This window comes from Chelonia mydas, chromosome 5 (assembly GCF_015237465.2).
Source record: "Chelonia mydas isolate rCheMyd1 chromosome 5, rCheMyd1.pri.v2, whole genome shotgun sequence".
NCBI lineage: Eukaryota > Metazoa > Chordata > Testudines > Cheloniidae > Chelonia > Chelonia mydas.
The window spans coordinates 109216888-109242562 of record NC_051245.2 but is presented as its reverse complement, the minus strand read 5'-3'; the positions used below and the strand labels follow the sequence as shown (position 1 = coordinate 109242562).

Here is a 25675-nt window from a genome sequence, read left to right as displayed (position 1 = left end):
CACTGCCAGAGCCCTGGGGTGGCGGCGGTAGCTGGGAGCCCCAGGGTTCCGGCAGTGATTTAAAGGGCCCCGGCTGCTGCTACCACAGCTGGAGCTCCGGGCCCTTTAAATTGCTGCCGGAGCCCCAGGGCAGCAGCGGCAATGTAAAGGGCCTGGGGATTTAAAGGCCCTTCCCCTTCAGCCTGAGGTCCCCCACTTCTGGTTGAGGCCCCCCCGCCACTCAGGACCCCGGCCCTGCATACCGGTAAGTCCCTTAAGTTACTTTCACCCCTTGCATTAATTGATATAATTAGCATGGGCCTGATTCTGTCTCCCTTACTCATGCTAAGGAGGAGTTTAGGACCCAATCCTGCAATGTTATATGCCCACATAGAGCCTCACTGAATTCAGCGGGACACTGTGCCCGTGTGCAGTGAATCAGGACCTTACTATGCTATGCCACCCAGAGGGAGTCCCAAGAGGCACTGTGCTTAAGTTATAGTTTTCAGAGTGTGGCATACCTCCACCCCCACTGACCGAGAAGGAGTTAACTAGAGCTGGAGAGCTCTGTTAGCTTTCCCTTGAGACATTGATCAGGCCCAGGGAGGAATTAAAAGGAAGGAGACCCGGGAGAGAGGTGGATTGCAGTTCCTTCTTTGTGGAGCCAGGCAGAAGGAAAATTGTGGGAAAGCTACAAGAGTGGTGTTGACTCATGTGCTGAGCCTTGAAAAAGGAGCAAGGACTCCAGGGAAGCAGCCCTGGTGGGAGCAGCTTTTCTGGAAGAGGAGTGAGTGTGAAGAGGAGCCCAGGTGGGGTGGAAAATGTTAGTCACCATTATTCCGTTGGACATTACTTGTTTCGAATGTCCCTACCCCAGAAGGGGTGGAAATACAGCATTGCCTGACTTGGAGGCTCAAGTCCTCACCATACCAGACCACTGAGCTCTGAGGAAGGGAGTTAGGCAGAACTGCCGAAACGGTGGGTCACATCATGAGGGGGTTCTCTGCATTGGTGGGTTGACAGAGTTTCCCCACAGCTCTTTTCGCTGGGGAATGGAACCTCCTCCCTGCCCACTTGCTGCTGGGGTTGGGGATTATATTTGCTGTGCAGCCCCTTCACTCCCATACCTGTAGCTATAATGTGTCCCTGTAAGTAGAGGAGGGAACCTTGCCCCATCTGACTCCCCACACAGCTGCATTAGTGCACAACCCAACCCCAGCTGATTAGACATTTTTCTTAGTAAAGAAAAAAAAAAAAGGATATTGTGGATTCTAAATATTTTACATGTTAGACAGAGCAGGGGTAGCTACCGAGAACCCTCAGCTCCCTTAGACTTCAATGGGGCTGGTGGATACATTGTACTTTTGACAATCAGGTACTTCAGCTGCCTAAATATAGATTTAGGTTGCCATGATTGAAATTTAGGCCTATTTTTTACTTAAGACCCCAATCCAGCCAGAACTTTCACCCATGCAGAGGGGTACTCACTGCGAGTAATCCCATTGACACACTGCATAAAGTTAAACATATTCATAAGCCTTGGCAGAACTGGGGCCTTACTCATGAATAACCCATTAAGGATCCCATTGCTGCAAACAAGCTTGAGAGTAAAGTTACTCATGTGAGTAATTCCCAAGGAAGTCAATGGGCTTAGTCAGGTCAGTAAAGTCAGGCATGAATGAGTGTCTTGAGGATTGGGCCTCGGGTATTTTTGTCCCCTCTCGGTGTTTCACACAGCTCAGACCTGAAAGCTGAGGAGTCACTTTCACCGTCTGGAGCGTTCATGCAGTCGCACATTGCTGCTCTGCTTGGGCTGTGAAGACGACGGCAGTGGACTTATTACATGAAAATGGCCTGTTTCTAAAAAACAGCACTTGTTTCTAAGTTTGGTTCTGTAAACCATTGTTAAAGAAGTCCTAAATCTGGGTCCTGAACTCTATGACAGCACCTATCTAATGCCCTGCCTGTGCTATTGAATTGGCAGTGTAGTGAAATGCTCCTCAAGAGCCAACCTTAAAAACCACTTCCAGCGACACTTTGCCAACCCAGGCTGGCCTGCACAGTTGGGGCATAATTTGTTTCAAAATGGAGACTGAAGCCATTTCAACAAAACCTTGAGTTTTGGTGGTGTTACTAGAACCATAGCCTGAGAGCACCCCCTTACTGCAAGACCTAGCACTGCTGTGCTCTGCCTTAGTTTGCCCCCAGCAGTCTTTGGCCTACTCCAGCCGTAGGAGTGGCTTGGCCCTCCAGCCACACCACTTCCGAGAGTGCCCCGCCCCCCCTTCCAGAGTAATGGAGTCCTCTCGATAAACCCCGCCAAAAGCCAGGCACCGAGGAAACTTCAGCCCTGCTAGGCTCAACGTACAGTTCCCAGCTGCAACAGCCTGTCTGACTCTCACCTGAGTTCTAATGCGCTTAGCAATCCATCCAGTCCAGGCCCATGCTCTTACAAAGGGCTCTAGCCGGTCACAGCCAGGCCTCTGGCTGCCAGTTTTTCTCCTCGGTCAGCCCTCAACTGATGGGTTTTACTCTTCCTAAATCCAGCACACAACACAGGTGTGGCAGGGCTAACTGAACAGGGCTGACTGGCCCTTAAAAGGACAGGCCACCCTGTTACAGACAGCACTTGAAATGAGACCGTGGAGTCACAGATATGCCTGAGCTCTGTTGTGTTAAAGGGGATAAGAGTTTCAAAAGTAGAAAAAACTAGGATGCATGTTGTGGTGCAAATGAAGGGTTAGGGCTGTGCACAGGCACCATATTTTGTAAAACTGACCTGGAAACAGGGACACATGGTCAAGTTAAATCATGTGTTACTGCATCAGTGGTTTCATTAACATTTCAACTAATTTGTTGGCTCTGGAGTGGAATGCATTATATCTATGCTTCTCAGCCTCCTTAACACCATGGATCAGATTCACTCCAGCACTCCTATGCTGCTGAAAAACAGGCCCCACCTGGATCCTGTGAGTCACACCTTTATTACAACTTGCTGAGCAAGCAAATTAGCTGGTATACTTATCCTGGTGCTCGTATTATTAAAGCTCTGGGGCAGTAATAAATGAAAGTGTACAGGTTCGCACAAGCATCGCCTGCTGCCTCTCTCCTGCCAAAGTATTATGAATGCATTGATGTCCACAGACCCAGCCACTTCCCCCTGAGTCCCCTTTCCCTGTCTGATATCAGTCACAGCAGGAGGCAGAATTTGCAATTCTTTAACAACAGAACAAGGATCACAATAAATCACAGAACTGCTTTAAGGTCACCTCTGAAAATGCATGGGACTGAATGTATCTGCTTCCCAAGGATAAATACTAACAGCCAAATCGTCAGCTGATATAAATTGCCATCATTCCATTGAAGTCAGTGGAGCTTTGCAGATGTCTGCCAGCAGATAATCGGTCCGGAAGAGTCTGACTTGACCTTGGCAGGATATCTGTCTGTAGTTTTGAAAGTCTAGATGTTCTAAACCTGATATTTAGAGTAAGCCATCCCCTACCAGTAAAAAGAGGAGAGAAAACAGGGAATGGGTGGAGGGGCTGTTGAGACAGATGTAAAAATATATATCTTTTGTTAAACCAGAGTCAACATACAAAGCTGGAGACTCACAGGATGAGAAAAGGAGAGAGATCAGTAAAGACCATGACAGCAAGTACAGCACAAGAACTGGATTCTATAGGGCAAAATACACCATCCTAGGAGGAATTTTATGTGCCTCACTGAATTATAGGTAGAAGGAAGTCAAGATGATGTAGTAGGACAGGGCTGTGGAAAGTGGGGTTATCTGTTTGCTATTTAAGTCAGTTCTATACAGATGTATGCAGGAATGCTCTGTTACCCTTGAGCGCCATCTGCTGGCTCTATAGTAGTTAAAAAGCAGGTAACATTCCCAACGTCAAGCATAGGGAAAAAGAACAAATACAACAATCCAGCATTTTCCCATTTAGCACTATGTTCCAATGCTGGATAGTTTCTGTAAACCATGTCATCCCCTACTGGGAATCATTCTATACATACCGTAAATTTATAGTCAGTACTGAAGTAGAAAATGAACCAGCATCGTCTTTTTTTTGGTTTGTTTGGTTTTTTTAGGTAAAGAGGTTCCTTAGCTAATTTCATTAAAGATGTTAAGTTTCTCAGCTCTCCTCTGCATGTTTCAACATCAGTTTGAAATCCCTTATGGGTTGTGAATAACTGTATTCATGCACAGCTTGCATTTAGTGCAACATTGCCATCTTGTGGTGCAAATATCTGATTAGATTTTTGAGAGACACAAACTATCATATTTAAAAATCACATTTTAAACAAATTCCCTTACCTAGATTTACTTTTGTAAGCCCAGGGATTGCCTTTTTGTTCTCTGTTTGTGCTGCACCTCGCACAATGGGGTGCTGGTCCATGACTGGGATTCTAGCTGCTCCTGTAAGATAAATAGTGAATAAGATATCAACACCACCTTTGATTATTTTAATAATTTCTCAAGTCCAGAGACCTGATCCCTGTGGATGCTGTTTGGCCAAGCAGGGAAACATAAATGTAAACAATGACTCAGAGGTGCACCGTTGTATACACCTGTACAATGTGGCACACTGTGCATACTTGTACTATGTGTCTGAGCCTCAAAATGGGAGTGAAATAATTCAACATCATTTCCCTCAGAGTAGTTAGTTGTTCATAAAACCAAAGGTAAAGTGTGTTTATAATCTGTGGGATAAAGTGTCACTATTTTTCTCTTGTTAGAGATAACATCTTTTATTACCTGATGCTCATGTTCTCCCATTGTCCACTTCTGAGATACTCCATTAATGTTGAAGATTCTGCTGCCTGGCCAAAGGGATGTGGAAAAAACATCTGTAAATATGACAGAAACCTTGTATGACAGAGTAGTTTATAATCAACCCAGCAACTGCAGCAACACTCTCTGAGTGACATAGGAACATCTAGGCCTGTGGTTTTCACATAGGTTTTACTATATGTTTGCTTGCAGAGACCTAGAGTTGTTATGAAGAGGATGCTCTGCGAACCCTTATCGCACGAAAGGTTTCTGTGTATTTTTCAAGACAGAAGGAAATACATAGATCTACACAGAAGTGTAGAAATTATACAATGTGAATAAGGTATCCAGCAAAGAGCCCTTTTTTCCTGTTTGTGAACGGATTCCATTTCTGACAAATAGATTTATTCCTACCTATTCACAGAACAATATTGACTGTTTCTTGTCCACGTAATGCAATTGTTCACCAAAAATCAGATGTTTTTGCATCCTGACTGGATGTCTGAAACTCTTAAAATAATAATGTAAATCTTACAAATTCTTGGTTGAATAACCTTTCATGCAAAAATTCATAAAGTTCTTTGAGTTACTCACATTTTTGCAAATAGCCAGCAAGTGAGTGCAAACACAATAAACAAGAGTGAATTATATGGGATCGCCTGCTTTTATCTATAAGTCATGTCTTGTATTATTTAACCAGCTCCAGTCAAAAGTGGTGTGTGGAATCTAGACTCCATAGGCAGCAAGACAGCTGTAAGGTGGGTGGAATGCTGTTCCAGTTGGGATGGAATGCTACAGGCCATAGACAAGGGAAGAGGGACTTCCCCATGTTCTTTGCATACAGCATCAGCACGTTTTAAAAAAAAAAATAGAACAGTGAAGAGGAAGTGGTCAGATTATTTAAGAGACTCTTGAGATTTTGGTGCCTTGCCAACACTTATGACAAAATGTTCCTGTTGGATCTTCTTAAGCCCTTCCTGACACAGGTTGGACCTGAACAAACAGCCATACAGCATGGAGCTCCTGTGAAGCTATCTGACACTAACAACTAGCAACGGGAAGAGCAAACCCTCTCTCCCCCGCCCAACACACACACATCGATGTTCATCTTTGTGCTAGCAACCTGGGCGCCTCCCTGTTCCAACATCCAAGTCCAGTCACCCTGTGAGCAGCCACAGGAGAGGCTGTCTCTAAGACAAAAGGTCAGAAAGGAGGTTGATACAGAAAGCCAATGAACGACCATTATTTCACTATGTAAGACACACTGTGTGACAACTGCTTATTTTCTGTTTTGAAGATCAGTACCATAAGCTTCCCCGCTCAATCCCCAAATTCTACTTTCCCGATTCTCTTTGGCCTCAAAGAGTTCAAGTCAGCTGGAACTGCTGATTTGTGCACTACTCATTTTTCTAAGTATTCGTTTGCCTACCTTTTTTTTTTATTTTACTCAAAAGCACTAATTATACATAATGTTTCTTTACTTTCTTAAAGAAGAATAAAAAACCAAAATCAGTCCAGTAGGCCAATCAATCAGTAACGGAATCTCCAGCCCCATGTGTTAATGGTCTTACCTCCAATCTAATGTTTCTCTCTCCCCTGAAACACTTGTAAAAGTCTTCTTCATTGCCCTTTACCTTATCCCTACAGCTTGTACCATCCTGTATTAATATAGCTGACTGTAATATGCAATCCTTCACATTATTATAAGCATCTGAAATTTAAAGATACAAATAATATTTGTTCTAAAGGTAATTTAATATTGCAAAATAATTACACACTTTCTGTAAACTTTCAATACATAGTCTTCAAGTAAAACACAAAATACAGGTATTACGTTTACTGCCCTTTTAGAGACACTAGGTCTGATTTTCAGTCCCCAGTAGGTGTACATTTGTGCACATGTTCAGATATTTAAAAGAACATGTATGTGTAAAGGCTGTTTACCTCCGGGACATGCCTGTGTACCTCCAGGACATGCCTGTGAAAAGTAGACACACATATGCCTCTGTGTAAATGCACATAAATTCCAAGGCCAGAAGGGACGATGATGATAATCTACTCTGACCTCCTGTATAACACAGACCATAGAACTTCCCCAAAATTATTCCTAAAGCAGATCTTTTTGCAAATATCCAATCTTGATTTAAAAATAGTCAGTGATGGAGAATCAACCATGACACTTGGTTAATTATTCCAGTGGTTAATTACTCTAGCATGGGGTTGAAAATCAGACCCGTTGAAGTCCATAAGACTTAACAATTTTATATGAAGGAAGTTGTATTTATTTATATACATACACACACACAGTCTTTATATTAAAATAGTTATACCTTAAAATAATATTTTTGTTTATAAAGTACACACCCCTACAAAAGTGATCAAGATTCTGAACAACAATCTTAAAAACAATAGTTAACTATAATAATCTTACAGTACACTAGCTGAATCTAAAAACACAAGGCCCAGTTTACCTCCCATGGGAAACGGATTGGGCCCTTTGGCCCCAATCCCATGCACTCAAGTCACTTTACACACCAGAGATTATTCACACATGTGCTTAAGCGTCTGCAGGATAAGGACCTTAGGCTCAGCTCAAGAAAGCACCTAAGCACATATTTAAAGCTTTAGTGCTTTCCTGGATAGGGCTGTCCTGAATCAGGGCCTTAGTTCAGAAAAAAGGTAAAAGTTTTACTTTGAAGTTCACAGAGCTCTGTTTTCACTATGGCTCATAAGGCCACAATGCACAATTAAAACAAAGCAAAGAACCATGTGGCCTTGACAGAAGAGATTAAATTAATTTAATATTTTATAAGGAGTTTAAAGTGCAACAGTTACATTTTGAAAAGTCAGTATTTAAAAAAGGTGGACTGAGAGCACTTATTTAGAGTGGAATTCCTCCTTACACAGTAAGTTCTGCAATAGACTTCTGTACATCAATGGAATGTTTTTGTTTGCATAAACATATATTACAAGTACAGAAGCCAGAGGTTAGTTTAACAAAACATACAGAGTACATGTACATGCATTCATTCACTTCTGAGACAACTAGGTGCTCAATTGCCACTCATTTACAAAAACTACTTCCCAGTGAACAGTGAGATTAGAGATCAGGATTTCACAGCCTGCCCTTAAAACACTGGAAGTGGTTTTTTTTATTTAATAAAAAGCATGAGTAGAATTTATTCTCATCACTTCTAGTAGTGTGAACCTCAGCAATCACGAGTCTCACAAACAATGCTGAAAATGACTTACAATATACAAAACAGTTTAGTACACAGTATTAAATAGACCTTATCTGAACTGGGGATTTATCAGGTAATATAAAAATGATAAGTTCCAGCAAGTGAACACCATCCTGTTGAAGAGCTGGTAGTAAAACTATTTTAATATCTGAGAAGTATTACAAACTGAGTGTTCACTAACTTTATTGAGGAAGGGAAGGGATACAGCAATTGTATGGTAGAGAGTAACAAACATTATTATATGAACTCTAACAAACAGGTTGTGTACAAAAGATTTTAATTTAAAAACTGTTTGTTTCCCACAGTGACCAGAAGAGAGAAGGGCCAGATCCTCGGCTGGTATAAATCAACATAGCTCCACTGAAGAGAATGGGGGTGATCACAGGTCGATCTGACTCTTAGATTCTAGAAGATCCAAAATATTCAGAAAAGTAGCAAGTTGCTTACCGGCTTTAAACTCCCAAAAAAGATAGCATATGCCTGGAATCTATAGGTTTCCTTTAAGCGTAGCTACAGAACTCCCAATTAACTTCAGTGGGAGTCTGACTCAATTAAGGGCTGCAGAATTTGGCCCCTTATCTCTGAGAATGAATTTAGATAGAAAAGTTATACAAAGAAGATGAAGTAAAAATACTTTAAATCTGCTATTCCACCCAATAGCTGTAATACTGAAAACATTGTTTCCTAAAGCCAGTACCTGCTGGTGCACCTGTTTTTGTCCCTGGGCAAATTCTGTCCAGCAGTAAGAATTCTTAGCAAAGTTGGGGGGATCTTATTCTAGCACACAGAAAGGAAATATAACACGTCTTTACAAAAAAAGAGGTTATTGCACATAATCTGAAGAAGAATGAGGCCCTAGTTAGCAGGAGAATCAAGCTAAAGTCCAGTGCCATTCTTTGGTCAGTTGCAGAAATGTGCTGCTGGCTACTTTAACACAAAGGGCCTGATCCTCCTGTCTGGCAGAGCTAGCCTTAGTGTAGGACTAGTGGGATGTGAGAGGGGCAAATGTGAATTCACAAGTCTTTTGAGTCTTCCTGATCCTAGTGCTTCCCTGGTGTTATTCAGACACCCAGCTACAGCACAACTTAGAACAGCTCAGATGTTCAGTGCTGCTCTAAGTTGTACCCAGCAGTTCACAGCCTTAAGGGGCCATGCCAGCACCTGGGTAGAGTCAGAGTACAGTAACTGTCTGGCCCCATGCTCTTTTCCCTAGGGATGGGGTGCAAAGATGAGAAGCATGCAGCTGTCATTGGCTCTATATCACCCAGGGATTCCCCAAGTAACTAGTTAAGTTGGCTTCACGGCCCTTTTTTACGTGCTGAAGCTGCTCAAAGAAGTGCTGACGATCTGGCCTAGAATGTTGAGGAAAAATCATATTGGTGGAAAACACTAATTACTGAATTCAGAATTTAATTAAGGATTGAGGGTGGTGTTTATGGTCATTTCTATCTATTCAGGCTTTAATACATTTCAGAAAAGCCAAATGCTTAACACCTATTTTTCAAGTTTATGGGAATGTACTATACATTTTACATATAATTCTGATCTGTTCACAATTATTTGCATTTTCATGGTTATTTTGAGTACTACTAAATACTCTGTATCTGAACGCCAATCAACGTTAACAAATGTGGTTTATGTTATCAACTAAAGGCTAGTGCGAAGCCTGCTGGTATGAGACAGCATCTTCGCTTTATATTGCTAAACCACTCATTTTACTTCTTGTTCCACAGCAGATTTGTATTTGTTTTTATTACACATTATTGGAAAAATGTGAACCCTAGGTCTGGAGTGCCCATATTGACACACCTACGGGGAAATCCTCACCCCCACTTTGGCCCCTTTACACTGAGTAAAATGGACTGGACAGGCATAAAGAAGCTTGAAAGCCCCGGTTCCTCCTAAGCGATGTTTCCCCCAGTGCAGGCACTACACAAGACATCCATAAGGCTGCCCTGTGAGGATCCGCTCACAAATCCTGACACAGGGATTCTACTGAGGGTGGGTCCAGGAGTGGGAGGGGTGAATTGGAGGACAGGGACATGACATGCAGTACTGTGGAGATTCCAGGCAATGCTGTGACCCTTAGCTAGGGCCCTACCAAATTCATGGCACTGAAAAATGTGTCATGAATTGTGAAATCTGGTCTCTCCCCATGAAATCTGGTCTTTTGTGTGCTTTTACCCTATAACATATAGATTTCACAGGGGAGACCAGCGTTTCTCAAACTGGGGGTCCTGACCCAAAAGGGAGTTGCAGGGAGGTCACAAGGTTATTTTAGGGGGTCACGGTACTGCCACCCTTACTTCTGTGCTGCCTTCAGAGCTGGGCGGCTGTAGAGCAGCAGCTGTTGTCCGGGCATCCAGCTCTGGAGGCAGCGCCCTACCAGGAGCAGCGCAGAAGGGTGGCAATACCATACCATGTCATCCTTACTTCTGCCCTGCTGCCTTCAGGACCCCTACAATTACAACACCATGAAATTTCAGATTTAAATAGCTAAAATAATGAAATTTATGTTTTTTAAAATCCTATGACCATGAAATTGACCAAAATGAACCGTGAATTTGGTAAGGCCCTACCCATAGGGCAGTGCCAGGAGTCTGACATAACTTACATAGCCCTGGGGGGGATCTAAGTTATTCTGGGGGCTGTTTCAGTCCCTGGAACAGCCAAGGATCAGGACAGTGCAAAGACGGTTAAGGCTGCCTTAATCACTCTCCCCCTAGATTCAGAGTTATCTGCTGCACTTCTTAGAGGGGCCACACAAAACCTCACCCCTAACATGTGAATTGTCAGAGGTTCTGCAGCTCTCACTGATTTCATCTAGTGCTCTGGGCACCCAACACCTCTGAAAATCAAGCCCTAAGTGCCTCAAATTGGGCACCCCCCCCTCAAAAAAAATCAAAGGATCTGTTGAAAATATGGACCTGTGTGTATCCCACCTCTACTTAGTTTTTGTTATACTTCTGAAATATAGGGAAATAAGGCCCTGCTCCTGCAAACCAATTAGTGTTCTGCCATGGATTTTAATGGGAATAGGATTGGACCATTAAAGTGAAAAAAAGTTGGCTGCAGATCCCACTTAAAAGGGTTTTTTTCCCCCCTCAGCCTAAATGATATATACTGCAAGGAGAGAGAGAGAAAAAACCCCACTGTAACTTAAGAAGATTGAAAGAGTCATTGATTTGGAAAGAGTTTATGGTTTTAGAGTGTGTGGGAGGGTCTGATTCTCAACTTCCCTGTATCTCATGTGGTCATTGATAGTAGTGTTATGGTAGCACTTTGCATTGATGCTAGTGTTTCGGTAGCACTTTGCACTGGTGGAAATAACAACACAAGGTGCAGGGCAGTTGAGAATCAGGCCGTGTCTTTTCATCCCCTTAGTCACTCATGATTTTTCCAATTAAACTAACGTGTTCATTGGAGCAGAGTACGTTTTGGTTCATACCATGTTATATTTGTCTTTCCTCTAGAACCATGTTCTAATAAATAAAGGAATGTGTTTATTCTGGCACATAGATAGCGGCTCTTGAAATGAGAAGGGCTGATCAATCTAGTGTGACATATCACTTTCTTCAGACTTTGGGGATGCTTCCTCCCTTTGTACTTCTGTAGTAAAGAACTCAGCAGCATTTGGGCTGAAATGGTCTATGTTTTTCTACAGGACTATTTGTATCACACCCTCCAGTGTGCAATATTCACTTCATGATACACCACAGGCAGATTTTGGCCCTAAGTCTAGCATAGCTGACCAAGGGAGGTACAGCCTCATATATGGGAACCCTCTGCTGGTGTAGAGCCAAGGTACTGGCTCCTTCACCCTCCTTCCCTTCCCTGTTGTTGGGATACAGGGTTTGGTTGAGGCTTCTCTACACCCAGCTGATCCTTCGAGGCTGACTTAAGCTACACCAGGGGACCAGACCAGCATACAGCCAGACCAGCATTGCGGGAGCAGATCTTTGCACATCCTCCCTTGCCCCTGCTCCACAAGCGGCACCATTCCATAGCAGAGGATCTGGGTTTTCATCTCTCAGTAGCATATTCCCAAGTAAAAACTGTTATAAAGTTCATTTCTGTGACCAAAGCAGCCAAGTGTAAGAGGATGCTTAAAGTTCCAGGACCCGGTTCTCCTCTCGCTTAACTGGTGTAAGTCAGAAGTGACTCTACTGAAGCCAATGGAGCCAACACTGATATAAGACAGCAAGAATCAGGCCCTCAGTACGTGATACTGAAGAGTTAGTTCCACCAAACAGCTCTGGAACACTCATCGTAAGTTACCATGCCTTGCTTCCTAAAACTACACAACACACTTCCTACTAATCCAAATTAAAGTGTTAGGTGTTAGAATAAGGTAAAAACAGAAATATCCCTGAGGCTAGTTATATATGGACCAAAACTGGGTAACAGTCACAACTCCCAAATTCATCCCAAGTAAAGCAATAAAAACTTCAGCTCACTGGAAAAGCATAATTATTACAGCTATAACAATTATTATATTTGCATATTTAACGAACTGGAATAAACTGATGTTGTATGAGCACTTCAGTTTGATTTTTCAAAATATATATTGTAAAACTAAGGATCATCTTTTATCACTGTAAGTAGCAATACGTATTTTAAACAGAGGGAAACTTTCTATATTACAGTAGAGATTATATCACATTGGCTCCTAGTATTGGTGACAAAGTAAGATATTGCTTAGAAGTTAAATATTTTAGAGAGGCAAGCCACAACTAGAACCTCAAATCCAATTCCTTGAAGCCCCACCCCTACGGTTTTGGTATTGATTTAGATCTCAAACAGTAATGCGCCTATCTCCTGGTTCAGTTGCAGCCAGACTCTCATAAGAACAGCTGATCTCAATAGTTAAAGATGACAGAAGTCTCAGAAAATCAGTGACTCTTTCCTTGCATCATTTTGTCCTAAAAACTTGTGAAAACAGCCTGCAAGATTTCAGTGCAAGTGACTTTCAACCATAGCCCTAACTAGGAGTCAAAAACCAACCAGCAGCTTTAAAACTAAACTGGATTCAGATGCTACCCCTTTGGGGTGTCCCTATTGTTTTACAAGACAGGTTGGTACAAATGGCAAAAATTATACCACACATTCCTTCAAAGAATGTAATCATTGAAGTTTTAAACTTCATTGCTTACTGGAAGGACATGCAGGCCCTAAATACAGTTTTAAGTGGTCATTTACCTTTACTAAATACAACTACCAGGGCATTAGGATACAACTGCATTTATTTCTACTTGAAAGGCATTAGTCAGAAACTAACTCTCACCAACTGCACTTGGAGTATAGGGTTTTGTTTTATTTATTAATAGTTTAATCCAAATTTTAGTGTTAATCGTTTAGGGTGGGATTTTCAAAATTGGCTGAACACTGCTCCCATTGAAGTTATTGGTACAACTCCCATAAAATTTTGTGGGAGCAGTTAGGCAAATATCAAATGCTTATGAAAGTCTCACCCTTAAACTTTACCACATCTGGAGAAAAAAGATTAAAGCCCAGAGATAGAAGGGGATTTTTATAACCATCTCCATATGCTTATTGGGAATATATGTATTTTTAAATAAGTCTGTAGTGGCTACCAGGTTCCACTACACCCCACACGAGCTGATAATTATTAGCATCCGGTAAATAATTTAGCCAAAAGACACCGTCATTTCATTCTGAACTGTTTGAGGAAAACATCAGGAATTTAGGGTTCCTGAATTTCTTATTTGGATTTAAGGCCTGTTCCTCTTCTCACTTACCCTTGTTTTACACCAATGTAACAATTCCGGGTCTCATTTTCCTTTGTTACCACCCTCTTCTGCAGCTCTGCTAAAGTATTTAGCTACTGGGGAATTTCCCATGCAGTGCAGAGCTGCCACAATGGCTCTACACTACCCCCTCTGCAGTCCACATGTGGAGACATGACTGTGATAAAAAACATGTAGTTGGAATACCACCGTGGCCACTTATGGCTAAATGCATCCAGGTGCAAAGTAAAGCACGCTCAGGACTGCTCTAATGTATACTGGGAGCTGGGCACAGAATAGAGGAGGAACAAAGATGGCTTAAAGGCACCTTTGTCCCCCTCACTGTTCCTTCACTAAATAGAGCTCTGGCAGAACCAACATGAAAAGAGAATCAGTCTCTTACAGTCAGCTGTTCTGGCCGACCTTGAAAAATATCCTTAACTTTGATATTTGGAAAGAATTATATCATCAGAGTGCAAAACAAATCCAAACAGTGTCAATACAGAGTTCTAAGATAAATATTCAGGAGCACCACAATAAACCTTCTAGCCTCCTCGCCAGAAAAGTGAGGAAAGGTCATATTTTACCATGTGTTAACAAAACACTTGTGAACGCCATATGCATATTAGTCAGAAAAAACAACCCGAGCCACTACCTTTACCTAAGTACAGTCTGTGATGAAAAAATAGATAGATTGTCCCCTCCACTAGGTGCTTGATTTCATGTAATCTTCACAGGTGATTTCTTGTGTGCGCAGAGGAGGCTGACATAGGGGACACCAATGAAAGCCCATTTTTCACTGGGCCAGAACTTTATGACAGGGCCCTGTTCAGGGATCTCAGAGGCAGCATCAAAGTAGGCAAAACAGACACAGCCTAGGTAAGCAGCAAGGCAAATGAGGATGTGCCTGAGGAGAATGGAAAACAAAGAAAAAAAAAACATTAATGTGGCTTCTGTAAAGGTGTCAAATATATCACCAAGTTTTCAGACCAATCAGCCCCTACCCCTTTCTCCTGTCCCTCCTGAGCATGGCTAGTGTCAATCCCTGTCCTCTTTGGATTAACAAGATGTAGCATATAGATAACTATACTACAAATATGCAGTGAATTGTAACATTCTTGGTCCAAACTTGATGACCTTTGAATATGCTGCAAAAGAGACACTTAGACAGAGTTTGGGGGAAAATGATGAGATATGGTCTTGAGTAAAAGGGACTTTTGCTCACAGGTGGATAGGTGTGAAGGAGTGGCACTGAGCTCTGATCCTCTTTGTCTACCTGTCTGCTGTCATGGATTTTTTAAGGATGGAGAGATTTCTCTCTTCTCAGACCCATTGTTTCAGACTGATAACACTGCACTGGTTTACACTTTGAAGGTTATTTCAGCATTCATAAGGGCTAGAAACTTAGTTTTCATTAAAAGTGAAATTAGAGTCTGCAGAAACTTAAGAGGCCAGGAGGCACATAAATCTATCAAGTGGATGGAATGTCTGAACACTATTGGTTGGGAGTCTTTTACTAGTAAAGCTGTTCATCATCGTGAAAGGAACAACAGTCAATGCACAAGACAGCCTACGTGCATACATCTCTATTAAGGGTTTCTCTTCTTTAAATGAAACAACAGAGTTTACACATAGTACTTACCATACACAGTGCAAATACGGAAAGTTAAATGAAGACCAGATCTCACAAAATGCTTTGTCACTGATCCAGCAGAAAAGTGCTAACATCCACCAAAGACCTGAAAAGAGACCCAGCTTGTACACACGCAAGTTTTCACACCTAAAAAATGACATAAGGAAGGGAAGAAAAGCTGTTATCAGTCACTATGTGGTTTGGCTATATTGAGCTTTGGCGTGGAATCCGGAACTCCAGGCTGCACATCTTTAAGAAGCCTGCAGCTGCTTTGCATCCAGTGCAGCATTCTGAAAAAGTGATATGTTGAGGAGCTTTACTTACCATCTACTTACCATCAATCTGAGGTCAGTAAAGAGACTATGCAAACAAAATGACACCTTTACTCAGTAGCTCTGCTCCGGGATACTCTTAATTACTGATGTGCAACTTTTGGACAAAAAAATTGTTTTCACTCCTGTTAGGACTACAGCCCAAGTAAAAGTTCTGGAAGCCAGAGCTGGAATCCATTTTCCTTCATACGTCAGCAACAGCCCTAATCCTGCAACAAGAACCATGAGGCAGCAGGAATCTGCTTGCCCAGTTCTCTTTGCAAGACAGGGACCTAAATGCCAATTGCAGCATCTTTTTTTTTTTAAACTGGTGAGGATGCATGAGAAATGCCCAGCTTAACTTTCAGATCTCAGGGTGAGTTTGCATGGTAAGCAGTTAGAAGGAAAAAAAAATTACTCTTTTTACTTGTAAACTGAGCAAAATGTATTTGGCGTCACAGAGAAACAATAAACATGGAACCCCCGCATGTCATTATTAGTAAGAGTCACTTTCCAGACAAGAACTACACTTGAATTCTTTATTTTTTAGTTTTTTCTTTAAGATCAAGATTTTAATTAATTGGCACCCCTATAAGTGAAAGGTTTGGTGTCAAAACATGAAACACACTAAACGCATTCTGTCTTAAGGAAAGAACAAATATTTAAGCACAACTTTTACCATTTCAACACAGAGGAGTTTTTTTGATTGTTAGACGCAGTGGTAAAACTGATGGAAACTGGTTACAAGTCTTTGGCACTGGGGTCCATTACTAGCCTTGCCACAAATACTCAGACTGGAGTATGGTTTTCAAGAACTGGTTAAAAACAACTTCGTCCCAGCCACAGTTAGAACACAAGGGAAACGTAGCTGAATTTTTAAAATTCTGTCGTTATCAAAACATTTCTTTGGGTTTAGAATTTGAGTACAAGTTTGTAAATTTTGAGCCAAATTTTCACTTGCCCCTTTGATGTAGCAAACATTTTTTTTTAAAGTTAGATAAATATGAAGAATTCTATGCTTTCGGAGGTGTGTGTGTGTGTGTGGGGGGGGACTAGCTGTTTTTTCTACACATTAATTCAAGTAATCTACAGTTCCAAATGATGCTAACCCAAAAGTTTAAACATCCCCAAAGTTTTTGACAAGAACAATTTAGCTGATGTTGCATTCTTCTGAACCTCAGAAACGAAATTCTCAATCTGGGTTCAAAGACAGTTACCTTTTCCGTAACTAGTGTTCTTCGAGATGTGTTGCTGATGTGTATTCCACAATAGGCGTGCGTGCTCGCCACGTGCACCAGTGCCAGAAGTTTCTCCCCTAGCAGCACCCATAGGGGGAGCGCTCCATCGACCCCTGGAGTGGCGCCTCCATGACGCAGTATAAGGGGAGCTGCGCGCTCCCCCCACCCTCAGTTCCTTCTTGCCAGACAACTCCAACAGAGGGGAATGAGGGTGGGATGTAGAATAGACATGAGCAACACATCTCGAAGAACACCAGTTACAGAAAAGGTAACTATCTTTTCTTCTTTGAGTGATTGCTCATGTGTATTCCACAATAGGTGATTCCAAGCTATTTCTGTTGGAGGTGGGAAGGAGTTCACAAGTTCCCAGGATGGAGGACAGCTCTGCTGAACCCAGCATCATCCCTGGTTTGGGGATGATGGCATAGTGCGAGGTGAACGTGTGAACCGAAGACCACGGCCCTCCAAAAGACCACGGTCCTGGATGGGAATGTGGGCCAAGAAGGCAGCCGACGAGGCCTATGCCTGAATCGAGTGCACCTTCATAATCGGTGGCGGGGGAATACCCGCCAGATCATAACAGGTGCAGATGCACTAAGTGATCCAGTTGGAAAGCCGCTGAGTGGAGATCGACCGACCCCCCATGCGCTCAGCCAAGGCAATGAACAGTTGCGAGGACTTTCTGAAAGGCTTGGTCCGCTCGAGGTAGAAAGCCAGAGCCCGTCACACATTGAGTGTGTGGAGATGGTGCTCCTCACTGGACGCGTGGGGCCTGGGGCAGAGGACAAGCAGAAAAATGTCCCGACTCCAGTAATAGGCGGAGACCACCTTCGGGAGGAACGCAGGGTGTGGGTGGAGCTGGACCTCGTCCTTATGAAATACCGTGTATGGGGGCTCGGAGATCCGAGACCCGCCTGGCCGACATGATTGTGACCAGGAAGGCCACCTTCCACAAGAGGTGGGACCAGGCGCACATGGCTAGTGGCTCAAATGGGGCTCCGTGACATGAGTCAACACCAGGTTCAGGTCCCATTGCGGGTGTGGGGGCCTGACGTATGGGAACAGATGGTCCAACCCCCTGAGGAACTGGCCAGTCATAGCATGGGAGAATACTGAGTACCCCTGCACCGGCGGATAGAAGGCCGACATGGCCGCCAGGTGCACCTTGACTGATGAGGGCGCCAGGCCCTGGGCTATAGGTGGAGAAGGTAGTCCAGGATAAGCTGGATCGGGGTGGCCACCGGGGAGACACCCCATTCAGCTGCCCATCTGGAGAACTGGGACCACTTTGCCAAGTAGGCAAATGGCCACGGCGGAGCAACCGCCAGGCCCGTGAGGGTCCTGTACCAATGTTGCCTGGGCCGTGCTGGGGCAATCAGGAGGACCCAGGCCTTGTCCATCTTTACCTTTTCCAGGACCTTGCTGATCAGTGGGAACGGGGGGAAGGTATAGAGAAAACTGGCCTCACCAGGACAGGAGGAAGGCATCGGAGATAGCGCCCCGTCCCAGTCACCCTCTGGAGCAGAACTGGGGACAGCACCGGTTCTGCCGTATCATGAACAGGTCCACCCGGGGACACTTGGAAGAGTTGGTGAGCCACTTCTGGGTGGAGAGACCACTCATGCTGAGAAGAGAAGTCCCTGCTCAAGCGATCTGCCTGCACGTTCCGGGTGCCCGGTAGATGGAAGGCCTTTAGGCAGATGCCATGGGCTATACAGAAATCCCACAGCTTGAGGGCAGATGACCCGGCCCCGCCTTGCCTGTTGATACAGAACATCGAGGACATGTTGTCCGTGAGGACCCTGACCACCTTGCCCTCCAGGTACAAGCGGAAAGCCACGCATGCCAGGTGTACCGCCCTGACCTCCTTGACGTTATGTGTGGGGTCAGATCCTGAGACAACCACAGACCGTGGGTCCGAACATTCCCCACATGAGCCACCCAACCCAGGTTCAATGCATCGGACACCAGCTCCAGTGACAGGGCCCTGTCCCAGAATGGGACCCCTTGGAGCATGTTGCTTGGGGCGGACCACCACCGTAGGGAGGCGATCACCAAGCTGTGTACGGTGAGGACCTTGTCCATCCTGTCCCTGGCCTGGGAGAACTCCAAGGCAAGCCAGAGCTGGAGAGGCCTCATTCAGAGTCTGGCATGGCGGACTACGTACGTCCATGCTGACATGTGACCCAAGAGCTGGAGGCACACTCTGGCTGTTGTCACCAGGAACCTTGTGATCGTGCCGATGAGCCCCTTCAGGGTCTCGAACCTGTCTGGTGGAAGGGAAGCTGTGGCTGATGAGGCGTCCAGGGGTGCCCTGATAGTCCCAGTTCAACGCATGGAGTTTAACGCGAGATCCCTCACCCGCGACTGGAGCTGCCCTTGACCAGCCAATTGTCCAGATAGGGAAAAATCTGGACCACCCCCCAGCGCCTGAGGTAGACTACTACCACTGACATACATTTTGGAAATACCCTGGGGGCAGTGGACAGGCCAAATGAGAGGACCATAAATTGGTAGTGATTCTGCCCCACCATGAAATGGAGGAGGCGTCTGTGTCCCTCGAATATGTGAATGTGGAAGTACGCGTTCTGCAGATCAAAGGCAGCGCACCAGTCCCTGGGATCCAGGGAGGGGATAATGGAGGCCCGGGAGACCATGCGGAAATTGAGCTTCACCATGAACTGGTTCAGATCTCACAGGTCCAGGATGGGCCTGAGTCCCACTTTGGCCTTTGGGATAAGGAAATAGTGGGAGTAGAACCCCTTGCCTTTGAACTGGAGCTTTATTGAGGGTGGATCCCTGAGGAGGACTGGCAGGGCGCCCCCAAGCGTTATCGTCTTTTCCTCGCCTGTTTGCCCTTAGAGGACCCAGGTTGCGGGGCCTGCCTCGACTGCCTCTGAGGGCGCCTTTTATAGTCCCGCGCCTTCTTATAGGCAGCCTCATATTTCGGGTGGAGGCCTGAGCGGGAGTCTGATGCAGCTTAAACTTAGATTTAGCCGGAGCCGGGACATAGAGACCCAGAGTCTGGAGGGTCGTGCGAGAGTTCTTTCCACCATGCAGCTTTGTATCTGTTTGTTCCGCAAACAGAGCTTTCCCGTCAAATGGGAGATCCTGCATGGCGGCCTGTGCCTCACTGGACAGCCTGGACAGCAGGAGCCACAACACCCTTCTCATGGACACAGTGGAGGCCACGGACTGAGCAGCCGTGTCCGCCGCATCCAAAGCCACTTGCAGCCACTGTACCCTCCTCCACCAGCGCCTTGAACTCCTTCCTATCACGCTCCTGGAGGGAGTCCTCGAACTTGGGCAGGGAGCCCCACAGATTGAACTCATACCAGCCCAGGAGAGCCTGGTGGTTTGCCACTTGTAACTGGGAGCTCGAGGACGAATAAACTTTGCTTCCAAAAGAGTCCAGCCTCCGTGAATCTTTATTTTCCGGGGTAGGGGCTGGCTGGCTCTGCCGTTCCCTGTGGTTGACCGACTCGAACACCAGGGAGTTGGGCGCTGGGTGGGTGTATAAGTACTCATGTCCCTTGGCGGGTACAAAGTACTTATGTTCCACCCTCTTAGAGTTGCGGGCCAATGAGGCCGGTGTTTGCCAAAGGGCATTTGAAATTTTTGCCATCCCTTCATGGAGAGGCAATGCTACCCCACCCAGTTCCGACGGGGACAGCACATTAAACAGGGAGTCCGAGGGCTCCTCCATCTCCTCTGCCTGGAGGTGGAGGCTTGATGCCACCCTTTTTAGGAGTGCCTGGTGGGCCCGAAAGTCCTCCTGCGGGACTGAGGGGAGCGGGGCCGTAATCGCCTCATCCGGGGAGGGCGAGGAGGCTGGTGCGGTACTTTGGGTGTCTGCCTGCACCAGAGGGTCCACCACTTGGTCGGTCTCCGGGCACGGTGCTGCGGATGTACATCCCACCGATTCCTTCCTTGGAGGTCTGGAGAGTGAGACCGATGATGCCTCTGAGGCTCTGGCTACCGAGCAAGCCCCCACTGGGGCTGCATCAAGGGCCATGGTGCCCACTGGTACCACTGGGCCAGCCATGGGGCCTGGAGCCACTGCACTTGCTGCGGCACCGGTGAGCCCGGTTGCTCGGCCCGGCTGACCTGGCCCACGGAGGGACGACTACAAGCGGAGGCCGGGCTGACAAACGACCTGCCGCTGTCCTGGGACCAGGAAGAGCGGCGGTGCCGGGAGCGACGATGACCACGGGACCGCAATCTCGACATGGAGGACCAGTACTGTCAGTAGCAGCTGTGCTGTGATTGGCTCCGACAGGTGGACCCGCGACGGCAGCGATTGACGCCCGGGGCTGCAGAGACGATGCCTTGGCAGGGTCTTGGAGCGGGATTCTGAGTGGGAACGGCATCAACATCCGTGCTGTGACTGGCTGCGGTAACCCCTCCGAGACGAGGACCTCTGGCGACGTCTGCCTCGGTCCCGTCGGTACTCACTCCTTGAAGTGGAGCGGTGCCGAAAGTCTCGGTCGGATGGCACCCAACCAGACAGTCTGGTGGGAGTCGAGGGCGATCCACGTGGACTTTGCCCTGAAAGGTTGCTAGATGGCGAACACTGTCGGGAACGTTCCCTGGACCGAGACTGGTACCAAGCCAGGGGCGACTGCAAAGATCCCAGCGGTGGCTTGCCCCTGGAGCATGAGACCGACATCGGCAGCGCTCATGGTACTGGCATGGACATGACGTCCCAGGCCGCCTGCAGGGCCTCCAGCATGGAAGACATCCGGACATCCGGGGAGGCCTGGTCCTAAGCGGCTGGACTACTCTGCTCTACATGAGTCATAGGCCTAGAGGCCGGAGGGGATCGAGGACTGCCCAACATGGGTCTAGCCTCTGCCCTGGGTTTTCCTTGGTGCCGCTGCGAAGAAAGCATCTTTTTTGCCTTCTTGTGCCCCGTGGACAGGAAGCGGTGCTGACTGGTCAAAGGCTCCGGAAGGTCGCGGTGCCCAGTGCCGGCTTGGAGCGGCGCGTCAGAGTCAGGGTCAGCGCCAGCTCCATCAGAATGGTCCGGAGCCTAATGTCTCTTTCCCTTTTGGTCCGAGGTTTGAACGACTTGCAAATCTTGCAACGATCGCTGATATGAGTTTCTCCCAAACAGCGTAAACAGTCTGCGTGTGGGTCACTCCTTGGCATAGATCGCCTACAAGTGTCGCACGACTTACAACTTGGGGAGTGGGGCATGCTCCGGGGCCCACGCGCTCTAACTAACTGAGCAGCTAACTAACTACAGGTACTAACACTGAACGAACAAGCAGTTTTGGGGACGAGCTACAGCAAAGCTGGAGCAGAGTAGTTCCGATGCATCTTCACTGGCGGCAAGAAGGAACGGAGGGTGGGGGGAAGCGCGCAGCTCCCCTTATACCGAGCCATGGAGGCGCCATGCCAGGGGTCGCTGGGGGGCTCCCCCCAACGGGTACTGCTAGGGGAAAACACCAGTGCATGTGGTGAGCACTCACACCTATTGTGGAATACACATGAGCAATCACTTGAAGAAGAAGATGGAGTTTGACCGTGGATGGAGGAAACAAACCTGTCCATATACAATAATTCCTACTGTGGAGGGAAAAGAGCCATCTGTTGTGGCCATAAGCAGGTTGGCCTGTAGCTGATCAGCTCTGCCTTCAAAAGCAGGTGCCAATGTATGTACAAGGAATTAGCTTAGGCTGTCTTGCCTGTAAAGTAGGAATACTCTTCTTTTTTTTTTTTAAATGTAATGAAATTTGTTCACCTCAGTTTTGGGAGGCAGTACTGAATTCTGTGGTCTCCATAGTTTTGCTCAGGAGCCTACATTCCTTGTGGCATTAAATCTTACTTAGCCAATGAGAGAGTTCAATACAGGAGCTATACAATATGAGATCTCTTGGGACATGACCTTTTTCTTATATGCTGTCTAGGATGAAGTGTAGTTTGGCTTTGTTGGTCTTTCTACAAAAAGAAAATTATGCTTCTGGTTTTTGTTTTTAAAATCGGGTGGATTTTCCTGGGGCCCAATTCTGTAAACACTGCCAAGCATAGTTCTTACTACTGAGAGTAGGGCCACTGGTCAAAAACCACCCTCAAAAGCATTTCTGTCCCTTTTTTTTCAAGGTTGCATTTTATTTCATAGCAAGAAAACAGTTCAGCATAAGTTCCCTTATAAGCCTGGCCCCTTGCCATGACCTGGAGCTGCCTGCAAGAGCCTGTCTATTCCTTGCAGATCTCACTCCTCAGACTCAATAAAACCTGTGGTATTTCAGGACCAAGGACACAGAGATTTCAGCATAAATCTCAAACATTTAGTAGAAACAAAAAATAAATATTCTGCTTGTGTTGCAATGAATACTATTATTATTGTTTGTAATAAGGAAACACCTAGGGACCATGATCCTACAAACCCAGGAGAAAGACAGCCTCTACCCCAAGGAGCTAACAGTCTAAGTAACCCTGTTGTTTTACGACTGATTGCAGTACATACAAGTAAAAATTCCTGGTCTCGCACACAAATTTGTCACCCTCAATTTTGAAATTCCAACATTACAACTGAGGGAATTCTGAGTGATTTCCAACATCAGTCATTACCTGTGTGGATTTGAAAGCAGAAGACATCATATATAGGTCAGAAGCCCTCTCCCTCTATTGCTGCTATGACAACCTTAACTCTGTACCCTGGCGAAAGTTCATTGCAACTTCTTCTTACATAATATAATCTCAGCTCACTCTGTATTGAGAGGGGGAATAGAAGGAGTGGCTGAAGTGGCAGGAGAACAGAGTCTCCAGCCCATATATGGAGGTTGGGCAGAGTTGTGACTGGCACTGGAATTTTTTAAAAAAAAAAAAAGAGAAGAATTTTATGACTTTTTTTAATGTATAAATTCTTTTGCATCAGCAAAAATTCAAAACAAAAAAAATATAAAAAACACTTTACTAGGTGACAGTTTTCTAAAGATGTTGGAGCTACAGTGATACAACATCTGAGTTTGCAAATTAAAGATTTAGTAAGATATTTTTCCATAAAAAGATAGAAAAGATTCTTCTTACTATTAAAATTATTCTGCTTCATTTGAATTTTTAATGTGCATTTGAGATTAGGCGTTGGACTCCTTTATTAACAGGCATAAGGTTTGGCAGTGGATTCCTTTATAGCCTATAGATTAGCAACAGAAAAGATACCATGCTGCACAATCTTGTTCCTAAGGATTTCCTCTTGCATTCTTTTGCACCTTAATTTTAGGGTCTGATATTTCCTTTTTAAAGCCATCTATAAATAATCTGATATTCAAAATTATTACAACTTCTCTGTTCGTACACAAAGGACTTCATGCTTCCACTGCCAGCTTTCTGTGTTGCTATTGTATTCGGTTTGTTTCACAAGAAGTATATCAATATAAAGTGATTTTCCCAACATAACACCTATATGGCTACCACTGAACTTATTACTACAGGTAGAATGCAAACCAGGATAGATTTTTAAAAAGGTTGAATTTGATCTGGCTGACGATCAAAACAAATCCTAAGGAGAGGGGGCAGGACATAAAGGTAGCTTTACACATTTTATATGCTAGCTACTATATGAAATAACAACAGATTTCTTCTGTAGTGCTTGCAGTGATTTTTTCCACTTCAAGGTTAAATAGTTGTAATAAGGCAACAGAAAAGGGCAAAGAGATTTTTGGTCTGCATATGCAGAGGCATCCAGTCAAAGAGCAGGGACACAAGAGTTTTTCTTTATACTTCCCTAGTGAGACCACACCTGGAATGCTATATTCAGTGCTGGGCACCGCATTACCGAACAGGTATAAAGAGATTGCTTTATTGATACACATGAGAAGGCCAATTCACGACTCATTCATGTCAATGGAAAGATTCTCACTCACTCCCATGAGAGATGGATCAGGTCATACAAGACCAAAAACCCCTATTGCCACTATTCATGTACAAATACCTAGGCATGGATGGATGTGTAGGGATTCACTGTTTGAACACATAACAAATAGACACATGCAAATGGATGCCAAGCTTTGACATTCTATTAGCTAAATGGTCATGTGCGTGCACACACTCAAAAAAATCAGGTGTTTTTTGGTCTTAAGTGTGGAAAGCAAATGCCTACGCATAATTGTGCACATTTAACACAGAAAACCTGGCCTCAACATGTAGCTGCCTTAAGCAATGGCCATGCCTACAAATATTTGTAGGGTGTGAACAACAAAGAAGGAGAGTAATTGTGCATGCTTTAAAGAGCTTTAAGTAGTGGGATGAGCCTGAAAATTTATGCTGAATATCAGAAAAAAAATTGCTGACAGTGAGATTTAAGACACTCCTAAGGGAAGTGGTGGAGACAGTAGTTACAAGATGACATAATGGTGATGGGATTCTTTTCAATTGTTTTCATAAGTCTATAAAATAAGTAAGTGCTTCAGGGGACATTGCAAGAGGGTGTTCAAAGGTAAGCAAGGGCAAACCCCCCAAAAGTAGGATGGTAGAGATGGTCTTTTCTGGGCAACGTTCAAGGATTTTCTGTAATTCCCTGTACAGTGCCTAGATACAGTGATGGGTGCTTTAGAAATACTGATGGGGAGCAGCAAAGCTAGACACGTCTTCTCCACTGCATTCACCAGCAATATGGGTGCGAACTTCAAACCCTAACTGGAACCAGGTAAATGCTATGAAGCTGTCCAGTCTTTTTAAAGCAAATATGAAAATGAAGTTTTAAAAACCTGTTAAGGCAACATTAAAATTGAACAGGCCTTG

At 45.0% G+C, this 25675-nt stretch overlaps 1 protein-coding gene across 4 annotated transcripts in view; it reads right to left on the bottom strand.

The window, feature by feature from the left end:
* Positions 1-6492: 6492 nt before the first annotated feature.
* ACER2 (alkaline ceramidase 2) overlaps positions 6493-25675 on the bottom strand; it is a 40155-nt gene continuing 20972 nt past the window's right edge. For all 4 annotated transcript variants that reach the window (XM_043546318.1, XM_037902043.2, XM_007061682.4 and 1 more), the window contains 2 exons: positions 15388-15525; positions 6493-14652 (listed from right to left, as the gene is read on the bottom strand). In XM_043546318.1, coding sequence (XP_043402253.1) covers positions 14466-14652; positions 15388-15525 — 325 coding nt within the window. In that variant the 3' untranslated portion in view covers positions 6493-14465. The remainder of the gene's footprint in view (positions 14653-15387; positions 15526-25675) is intronic.